Source organism: Saimiri boliviensis, chromosome 20 (assembly GCF_048565385.1).
Source record: "Saimiri boliviensis isolate mSaiBol1 chromosome 20, mSaiBol1.pri, whole genome shotgun sequence".
NCBI classification, from domain to species: Eukaryota; Metazoa; Chordata; class Mammalia; order Primates; family Cebidae; genus Saimiri; species Saimiri boliviensis.
Genome location: NC_133468.1, coordinates 3,932,669 through 3,943,845, shown reverse-complemented (window position 1 = coordinate 3,943,845; position 11,177 = coordinate 3,932,669). Strand labels below are relative to the sequence as shown.

The 11,177-nt window shown below is 44.0% G+C and overlaps 1 protein-coding gene across 2 annotated transcripts in view; it reads right to left on the bottom strand.

Moving 5' to 3' along the window:
- Positions 1-7: 7 nt before the first annotated feature.
- Positions 8-11,177, bottom strand: part of ZFP2 (ZFP2 zinc finger protein) — a 23,325-nt gene continuing 12,155 nt past the window's right edge. For both annotated transcript variants that reach the window (XM_039460534.2, XM_074390660.1), the window contains exon 2: positions 8-8,666. In XM_039460534.2, the coding sequence (XP_039316468.1) occupies positions 7,204-8,666 (1,463 nt within the window). In that variant the 3' untranslated portion in view covers positions 8-7,203. The remainder of the gene's footprint in view (positions 8,667-11,177) is intronic.

Genomic DNA, 11,177 nt, shown 5'->3' with positions numbered 1-11,177 from the left:
CTTGGGGTCTTTCGGAGGTGGGGACGAGGGAGGGGAAGAAGCCTGGATGCCCGGAAGCCTCCATCCTGGACAGCTGCGTGCCATTTAGAAGGTGGTGTTTACTTTTGTTGAGACTGGCGAGGATGAGACGAAGCCTAAGAATATCTAACTGGAGATACTTCGTTGCTTTTGAAAAGATAATTTGCATGGAGCTCAGGAAAGAAAGATGAGAGGGTTTTAACTTTGTTGGTTAAAAAAAAAAAAAAAAAAAATCAAGAATGTGACCTGAGGCTTGTCACATATGGAATTGTTGGCCCCCTTTTAGGAAGCAGGGTCACTGACTACAGCATTCCGTTTGGAGTTTTATTGAAGAGTTCATTCTATAGACACTTTGTGTCAAGTGTTCGACAAGGCCGGGGTAGCCGCTGTGCAGCCTCTAGAGCAGTTGCGGGGTACCTGGCAAAGCGGCGGGGGAGGCAGAGGATGGTTTGTGAATATCGCTGGTAACCCTTCTCTCTCCCCTCCCAAGCCCTCAAACATACAAACACCACTTCTGGCCCACCCGTGACTCCAGGTCCCTCAAACTGGGCCCTAGAGAGTGAGAACCCGAGCCGAAGGGCTGGAGAAATAGCTGGGAAAACCCTGCATGCATGGAGTTTTAATTGTACTAGAGGAAGGGTCAAACAAGTAGAAAATATTTATCAGGTATTGATAACACTGCTGTTAGGGGTTAGGGTGTGATGGGGCGGGGAATGATTTCAAGTAGCATTTTTGGAAGTTCTCTTTGAGGAGGTAACATCTGAGCAGAGATTTGAATACAGTGAGGGAAGAAACGAAGTGAATGTCTGGATAACGTGCCTTCTAAAGGGAGGGAACAGAAATGCTGTCCAGAGAGAAGTGTTCTTGGTGAACTCCAGGCAAGGTCCGTATGACTGACGAGGGCCTAGTGAACAAGGAAGAGTGGGAGATGCTGTTGCAGGGGTAACTACAGGCCTTGAAGGAAATTTGGATTTATTCTGTGTGCCTGGAAATGATTAGATTCGAAAGAGTGACATAGCTGGGCACATTTCGATAGAATCAGTGGTCAACTTCAAGGAGGGCAGATAGTGGTGGGGCTAGAGGGGATCCAGGGAAACCAGTGAGGAGGCAATGACAGCAGTCCAGAGTTACAAGTAGCCTCCCACAATTATATAACTTTTCTATAAGGCAATTGCTTCGAGAGCCTAATGATTCTAAGATAATGAAGGGTTCTGGGTGCCATGCTAAGGAATTTGGATATTATTGTTTGAGGAATGTGAGAACGACAATATGTATTCAGCACTAACTACATGTTGAGCACTTTTATAAGCACTTCACATTATTTAATGCAACCAAAAAGTGAGGTTTGCCCTATTAATAAATGAGAAAACCAAGGCACTGATCTATTAAGTGCCTTGCTCAAACACCCATGTCCTTGGAACCAGGAGTCCTTCTCCTGCTGATGGAGGAAAGGTTCAAAAGTGCTGTTATCATTTGTCACCTGGATGGCAAAGAACTGACATACAAAGGCCCAAGTCTTCCAGAACTGAAAAAAGTAATGAAACCTTCATTTATCTGACCCATTTGTCCCGGAGATGCTGTAGTTTATTAGGCGTATCTAACAGGTGCCCTTCCACAGGCAACTAACACACGAAACACAAAACTATTTCAAAGCTGAAAAGCAGTGAAACCTCTAACATGAAGCCTGACACACCCTTTGGCTTTAGGCAGAACTCACCCACTACACTATATTGTTCTGAGCGGTCACCGAGGAAACCCCGCTTCTGTCAAGGATTCTCATTAGGATCCAGTCTCCTCGGAGAAAGGAGGTTAAAATGTGGCCTGGAAAATTCCTTTCCCTTCTGCTCTATTAACTATGGATATGCAGATGAACACTTACATGTGACCAAGCCCTACATCACCAGTCTGTTCACTCTTCCTCAGGACAGAAGCTACTTGCTAGTCATTCCTGGTGTTCATTTGCTGCGCCCTGTTGGGACCCGTGCAGCATGATGTAGTAAGATCCTTTAACCCCATTTCTTCCTGCTTCTTGACTTCCATTCCGTGCTCAAGTCATACACCTCTGAAAATTTCCTATACACTATGTTCTCTTAGCCTCTCTTGCCATTATTCGTATTCTTCCTACACGTTTTCATTTCCTCTCGTCTTCTATTCACCCAGCTAGTTCACTCCCATGGCACTATGTGCTAGGAGTTACTTGACAGCAGAGATCAGGCGTCATTTACCCTGGAATTCATAGAAGCTGACTTACGCTAGGGGCTCAATAAATGTTAGTTGCATGAGTGAACGACACTAAGTAAGAACAAGGTCTTAGTCATCCTTGTCACAATAGCATACAGCACAGGCCAATTGCTTATACGTCTCTTGACCACAGGCAGGAATCAGATAATGCCAATGTGTATATAGGCAGGGAAGTAACCGACCTCAATTAAGTTCTAAGCATTCATAAATTTTTCAGAGGCCCTTCTCCTCGAGATCTGTTGTGATATTTTTCAGGAGCCAGAGGCAGTTCAAAGCTGTGAACAATCTAGGAGCGGGTACTGGCACCATAATCTGCAGCTCCACCTCTATTAGAGAACGCTGATTGGTAACCTCTTTAAATGCCCAGAGGCCCATTTCACAGAGCTGAAGTGGAGATAATGGGCCTATTTGAGTCTTTTGAATGATGATCCAGCCATAGAGAAAATACCTTGTTCACCCAATTCTCTATAGTTCCAGAGGGTGCTGTGTTTCTTACTGCCTTCTGAGTCACCCTTGTGCATCCCAACTCCTGGTTTATTTCAGATTTCCCTACTGTGAGCTCCCTGTGAACTCCTGAGCTCTAAATCACCAGCAACTAACTGAGTAGGTGCTCTGTAAATATCTCATGGCAATACTGGTCATATCTGTCATAGTTTGCTTCACACAGGCCTGCCTGCATGGACAGTGATCACATGGCAGTGCTCCTCCTACCAGCTGACTGGATGGATACTTAGCCAGAAAAGGTGACTTGTAAGGCTTGTCTTAAACAGATGATCTGGACCAATGGGTTTCTTTCACGGAATTTTACAGTTACGACGGAGACACTTGGGTGTTAGAAAGGTGAAAAGTCACTAGATATGAGAGCTGATGCTGACATCTTGGGTCATGTGCAAATTTAACTGTAAGCCAAGGAATCCAACCACCAGTGAGGGGATGGAGAAAGCAGTAACAGAACCCACGTTGGGGTGGTAGCAGTGGTGAGGGGTGGAGGAACAGAGACAGGCAGAGAGCATACACACGTCCTTGGTTGCGGGTGATTCCCAATTGCTGCAAAGTCTTGGCTGTACTGCTTTAATTACCAGCAAATCCTCCTATATTACTGAAACTTAAGTTCTACCTGAGAATGGACACTGAAGTGAAGGGCTTGGGTAAACTCAGGATATGGTAACAAAGGTCCTCTCCTAGACCTGTATACTCCTAGTACTCCTCCCAGGTGGTTGGATTCCTTTGCTTACAGTATTTGCACATGACCCAAGATGTCAGCGTCAGCTCTCCTATCTAGTGCTTTCATCTTCTAACATCCAAGTGCCTCTGTCCTAATTTTAAAATTCCACAAAAGAAACCCATTTGGTCCATATTATTATTGTTTCACAAATATACGGCACCCTTCCCGTAAGCCGGGAGGCTCGAAGAGGAGGGGGCAAGTCAGTGACACTAAGCTTCTCCGCTCTCCTGCCCCGCCTCCTTCCGTACACACAGTTCTCAACTCAGCATGCAGATCCTGGGTCTCCTTGCCTGTACTCAGATGCAGACCACTGCAGTTAGAAAAGGAAAAGGCGGCAGAATGAAACAGCAAACTAGCCTCATCCTCAGGAACTTAGATTTATAAGAACCTCTCTCTTCTACACCATCTCCTCCTTTCCCTTCAGAATTTTTTTTCTTGTTCCCCACATCATCTCAAGAGAGAGAGCTAGAGGGGAAGAAAGGAGGTAGACAAAAGAAATGGGTAGAAATTGATGGAAAAGATAAAGACAGCAGCAAAATAAAGGCTCAAAAGGCAAGCACAGGACAAGAAAGAAAGGGAGAAATGGAGGGTTTTGAAGCCTAGGATGGATGCAATGTCTCAAAATTGGTAAAATATTAACCCTAAGAGTTCACATAGCCAAGAGACACTGGATTGCTGAAGGTTCAAACAGTTAAGAGTTCACAGAAACTTCCTCCATTGCCATCTGCAGACATCATCTCTACGCATCATTTTTGGATTCTCATCTCTCCCAGTGGAAAGTTTCCTTCCTCCTGTTGAAAGAGATCCCTACAGCCTCTACCCGTGTTCCAGATCTTATTTTCCCACATTAAGCTGCATGTTCCCTCCTTTCTGTACCTTCACTCTTCCACACCTCTTCTTAGTTACGAACATGCTCATCCTACCTTAAATCATGCACACACTTCCTGGCAGATTGCTGGCTGGCTAAATCAACACCATCCTCAATCCCACCTTTTTTTGTACCTGCCTCCTCTGTAGAGGCTGGCAGGGTTAAATACTTCTTTCCCCAGCCTGCCTTGTGCTAGGGGTGGCCATACAATATAGCTATGGTCAATGAGATGTAAGTAGGAGTCTACCGAGTGGCTTCTGGGAAAAACTTTCCTGATCCAAGGCACTGATGTTGGTAAGGGAGGTGCTTCCCTCCTCCTTCCCTCCTGCCTGGAATGCAGATACCTTATTTGATGCTATGGCCATCATGATGTAACCATGATGGAAACCCCATTAAACTCAAGACACTGAATTGTTTTACATGTGAGCCACCTCCAGATTTGTTATGTGAGAAAAATAAATCTATTTGCTTACACCATCGTGGACTGGGTTTTCCACTGTTTGTGGCCCACAGCTCTTCTGATATGCTCCAAGCCCCAGCCTCTCTAGTTATCTTTCTGAGTCTCTCCCACTTCAGTAAGGCTGCTAGGTTCTTTTTAACATTTAACGCACTCTTCAACCTACTAAAAGAGAGTTTGAGCCATCTTAAATTCATAGCTAAAACAAAAGGACATAATTCTATTTTTATCTTACTTTACCCTCCATAGCATTTGACAGTATTAACTATTCCTATCCCCCATGTTAAAGCATCTTTTTACTTTTGTGGCACCAACTTCTGATGTTTCTATTTTCTTTTGGCTGTTTATTCCACTTAGCTTCTATTAATTCCTGTTTTCCCCAGCTGCCCCATCAATGACAGTCCTCCCAGGATCTCCTTTATCATTTACTCTGCTGCCTACCAGGACTCTTCCCTCGGATGTTCCACAGACTCATGGAAATGTTCCCAAAGTGAACTCCATTGCCCCACAAAATTGGGCAGCTATGTTTTTAACTATAGCAACGTTATCTACCAAAATAAGAAATCCAAGTAATCCTAGACTCTCCCTTCTCATTCAATTGGCACATGTAGTCAGTTAGCAAATTTCCTAGCTTCTGCTTTGTTACTGCTTATATTCTTCCCTCTCCTCTTCCATCATACTGCCAACTGCCACTTTCCTTCTTTCTTTGAGACACAGTATCACTCTGTCGCCAGGCTGGAGTGCAGTGGGCGCACTTGGCTCACTGCAACCTCTGCCTCCCAGGTTCAACTGATTGTCCTGCCTCAGCTTCCTAAATAGCTGGGACTACAGGCAAGCACCACCACACTCAGCTAATTTTTGCATATTTAGTACAAACAGGGTTTCACCATGTTGGCCAAGATGGTCTCGATTTCTTGACCTCATGATCCACTCGCCTTGGCCTCCCAACGTGCTGGGATTACAGGCATGAGCCACTGCACCCAGCCTCATACTGCCACTTTCTTAGTTTAACCCTTATAAACCAAATAATATATTTTACTCATTTTGATTTTCTAATCATGTCTAACACATTTAGGACTTGGTAAAGTGTGTGAAATAAACAAAACTATCTTAACTACCGTACTAACTATAGATTTAGAAAATCTCCCATTCTGAATATGTTTTTGAGTTGCAGTGTTTCTGGGTTTTTTTGTTTTGAGACACTGTCTTGTTCTGTTGCCCAGACTGGAGTGCATTGGTACAATCACTGCTCACTGCAGCCTCAAACTCCTGGGTTCAAGCAGTCCTCTCACCTCGGCCTCCCGATAGCTGGGACTACAGATATGTGCCACCATGCCTGGTTAATTTTTACAAAAATTTTTGTAGAGACAAGGTCTTGCTATGTCGCCCAGGCTTATCTTCAACTCCTGAACTCAAGCAATCATCCTGCCTCAGCCTCCCAAAGTGCCGGGATTACAGGCATGAGCCGCAATGCCTGGCCTCTTTTGTTAATAGGTCAGATGGCTGCGTCTATTCATGTTCAGTCCGTCTTTTCCTTTCCATGTTGATAGCCAAAATATGACACAAAGATATGTATGTGATTCTTCTGTAATTATAGGACTACGTTATTTAAGTGATCATTTAACAACAGTTTAATAACTATTAACTGAGAACTCAAAACAGCATGCTATTGCACTAAGATGTGCATACTTATTTCATTAATTTATGGAGACCAGCCTGTAGTTAAGGGACAGAAGAACAGTGCAGGGAAAGACTAGCAGCATGGAAGGGTGCCAGGAATTGGTAAAGGAATTTTGACTAAAACATCCAAGGAAACCAGACTGTGGAACAGGAGCATCTAGACAGCATACAGACAGCTTAAAATCATAAAAGAACAAAGATTTCCCAGCATTCATTATATTTATAGGTTTGTAGCATTTTAGAGCTAACAGAGATCCTACAAGACTTCTATCTCCAACATCATTCACATACCAAATAGAGAACCATCACCTGGTGGAAGGAGGTGATTTGTCCAAGGCAGTGGCAGATTAGGACTACATCCCAGGTCTCTGGGCTGTCCAGTTAAACACTCAGATTTTTCTTTCCAGTATGAAGTCTTTGATCACCAAAGGAGAATCTGCACTATGATATAGCAACCTATCTTCAGCATGAGTCTTTACTGCTTATATTAGCTACGTAAAACTTCTGATGTTAAAGTAAGTTATACTTTCTAAATCAAGACTTCTCTACTTTTAGATGATTTCTCTGCAGTGCTCTGTATTATCTGATATGGTATGTTATATTTCAACTGAAAGATTCCCACAGTCATTACATTTATTAGGTTTCTACATTGTATGTCTTACATGCTTATTACTGAAGAGTTCATCATGATGTAGAGGCCAGTGAAAACATTCCTCATGTATGAGTTCTTTGATGTCGTGTAAGGTTTGTACTCCGGCTGAAGGCTTTTCCACATTCATTACACTGATAGGGTTTCTCTCCTGTATGAGTTCTCTGATGCACTGTAAGGGATGAATTCTTAATGAAGGCTTTTCCACACTGATCACATTCATAGGGTTTCTCACCAGTATGAATTCTTTGATGTTCAATAAGGTAAGCACTCTGGCTGAAAGCCTTTCCACATTCATTACACTCATAAGGTTTCTCTCCAGTGTGAATAACCTGATGCACGGTAAGGGATGATCGTCCAGTGAAATGTTTTCCACATACCATACACTCATAAGGTTTCTCTCCAGTGTGAATTCTCCGATGTTGAGTAAGAGATGAATTCTTACTGAAAGCTTTTCCGCACTGATTACACTCAAAAGGTTTTACTCCAGAATGAAGTCTCTGATGTTCTATAAGGTACGTACTTTGGCTAAAGGATTTCCCGCATTTGTTACATTTGTAGGGTTTTTCTCCAGTGTGGTTTCGCTGGTGTAGGGTAAGAGTCGAGCTCTTACTAAAGGCTTTTCCACATTGACTACACTCATAGGGTTTCTCTCCAGTATGGCTTCTCTGATGTACAATAAGATGCATGCTTTGACTGAAGGCTTTTCCACATTCATTACATTCATAGGGTTTTTCTCCTGTATGAGTTCTCTGATGGACTGTCAAATTCATGCTTTGAGTAAAAGCTTTCCCACACTCATTACATTTGTAGGGTTTCTCTCCAGTATGAATCCGTTCATGTTGAATAAGAGATGAATTCTTACGGAAGGCTTTGCCACACTCTCTACACTGATAGGGTTTCTCTCCAGTGTGAGTTCGCTGATGGACAGTAAGATTCATGCTCTGACTAAAGGCTTTTCCACATTCATTACATTTATAGGGTTTCTCTCCAGTATGAATTCTTTGATGAACAGTAAGGGAGGAGCGATCAATGAAGTGTTTCCCACATACATTACACTTATAGGGTTTCTCCCCAGTATGAATCCTCTGGTGCTTAAGAAGGGATGAGCTCTGGCTGAAGGTTTTGCTGCACTCATTACATTCATAGATTTTCTTTCCTACAAACATTCTTTGAGTTTTAATTAACTCCGAATTTTGTTTGACATCTTCTCCATGTGAATTACAATCATGGGGCCTTTTAACCATAGGAATGCTTTGTTGTGTATCAAGGATTGAACCCTGACTGGAACATCTTTCAAATTCATTACCTCCACATATTCTCTTCTCAGTGAAGGTTTCCTCATGGGTAACTGCCACTTGGCTCAGATGACTATCCTGTTGTCCCTCTAACCAATTATTAGGTTCCCAGGTTTCCCCTACAGTAGAATGCCAGATAGCTTCCCTTTCCATTATTACCCCATGGCATAAATCTTCAGTAATGTTGGGCTTTGGAGTTGGCTCTTTGGTTTCAAATCTTGTCTCCCAGTCTGAAAAAAAAAAAATTCAAATGCACATTGGTTTCTATGCTGGGAGACTGGAAACTGTATAAGGTGGGAATGAGAATTAAACTATCCAACTGAAATAACTTGAACACACTTGAGAGCTTTCAAAGATGTACCCCAAATTAGGTAGAAAAATACCAAGGGAGAGAAGGAACAGTGAACTGGTCCATAGAAAATAGGGGACCTGAAAGCAGGGGGTGGAAGATGTACTGGGTAAGCAGAAAACAGAGTGAGCCTATTTAGGGGGGATGGACAGTGAAGGCACTGACCGCTGGAGTAGGCTACATAATGAAGGTGGAACTAAGGGGAGATATGCAGAGGGGCTGGAGTTGGGAGAGGTGGATGAGGAAGCTGCACACTGTACCAGTATTCCTACCAGCAGTTTCTTCTCTCCTACAAGGCCACCTAGAATTCTACACCTAATTAATCTTCCTAAAACATTACAGTGTGACACAGTGTAAAAACTGCTGACCCAAAGTCAGACAGACTTGGATTCAAACCCTGCCTTAACACCATCTTAACTAGTTACTTGTCTCACTGGGTCCTAGTCTCACAGATATAAAGTGAGGATTAAGAAATATGGTCGGGGCTGGGCATGGTGGCTTATGCCCATAATCCCAGCATTTTGAGAGGCCAAGGCAGGCACGTCACTTGAGGTCAGGAGTTCAAGACCAGCCTGGCCAACATGGTGGAACCCCATCTCTGCTAAAAATACAAAAATTTGTTGGGCATGGTGGTGGGTGCTTGTAGTGTTAGCTACTTGGGAGGCTGAGGTAGGAAGATGACTTGAACCCAGGAGGCAGAGGTTGCAGCGAGCTGAGATAGTGGTACTGCACTCCAGCCTGGGCGACAGAGTGACACTCTGTTAAAAAAAACAATGATAGGAAGTAAATAAGGTAATGTATATGGTATAGTTTGGATGTATGTCTCCACCCAAATTTCATACTGAAATTAAATCCCCACTGTTGGAAGTGGGGCCTTATGGGAGGCGATTGGATCATCAGAGTGGTTTCTTATGAATGGTTAGCACTATCTCCCTTGGTACTGTCCTCCCTATCATAAGTGAGTTCCTGTGAGATCCCGTTGTTTACAGATGTGTAACACTTCCCTCCTCACTCTTTCTTGCTCTTGCTTTTGCCATTTGATGTCCCTGTTTCCCCCTCATCTACTGCCATGATTGTAAGCCTCATTAGGCCTCCCCAGAAGCAAATGCTGGGACTATGCTTCTTGTATAGGAACTGCGAGCCAATTAAAGTTCTTTTCTTATAAGTTACTCAGTCTGAGGTATTTCCTTATAGCAACATGAGAATTGACTAATACAGAAAATTGGTCCCGGGAAGTGGGGAATTTCTATAAAGATACCTGAAAATGTGGAGGCGACTTTGGAATAACTGTGTAACAGGCAGAGGTTGGAAGAGTTTGGAAGACTCAGGAAGATAGGAAGACAAGGGACAGTCTGGAACATCTTAGAGCCTGGCTAAATGGTGGTGACCAAAATGCTGATAGTGATATGGACAGTTAAGTCTCAGTGAAGGTCTCAGATGGAAATGAGGGACTTACCAAAGGTCACCTTACCTATGCCTTATTAAAGAACGTGGCTGCGTTGTGCCCTTGCCCTAGAGATCTGTGGAACTTTGAGAGTGGTGATTTAGGGTATCTGGTGGACAAAATTTCTAAGCAGCAAAGCACGCAAGAGATGGGTTGACTGCTTCTAACAACCTATGCTCAGATGTGAGAACAAAGGAATGACTTAAAACTGGAACTGACACTTAAAAGGGAATAAGTTTGGAAAATTTGCAGCCTGGCCATGTGGTAGAAAAGAAAAGGCAATTTTCAGGGAAGGAATTCAAGCAGGCTGCAGAAATTTGCAGAAGTAAAAAGGAGCCAAGTACTAATAAGCCAGGACAATGGGGCAAAGGGCCTCAAAGGCATTTCAGAGACTTTCACAGCAGCCCTCCCTCAGAAGCCTGGGAGGAATGAATGGTTTCCTAGGACAGGCCCAGGGCCCAGCTGCCCTGCACAGCCTCGAGACACTGCTCTCTGCATCCCAGCCACTCCAGATCCAGCCATGGCTGAAAAGGGCCAGGTTACAGCTCAAGCTGCTATTTCAGAGGGTACAAGGTGTAAGCCTTGGCAGCTCTGATATGGTGTTAAAGCCTGTGGGTACACACAGTACAAGAGTTAAGGCTTGGGAACCTCTATCTAGATTCCAAAGGATGTACAGAAAAGCCCAGGTGTCCAGATAGAATCCTGTTGCAGGGGCAGAGGCCACACGGAGAGCCTCTAGTCGGGCAGTGCAGAGGAGAAATGTGAGGCGCTGCCTAGCGGACCTGGGAGAAGACGGCCAGCGCCCTCCAGCCTCCAGAATGTAAGACTCACTGGCAGCTTGCACCCTGCATGTGGAAAAGCCAGAGACATTCAGCTACAACCCATGAGAGCACTGCCAGGACTGAACCCTGCAAAGCCACGGGGGCAGAACTGCCCAAGGCCTTGGGA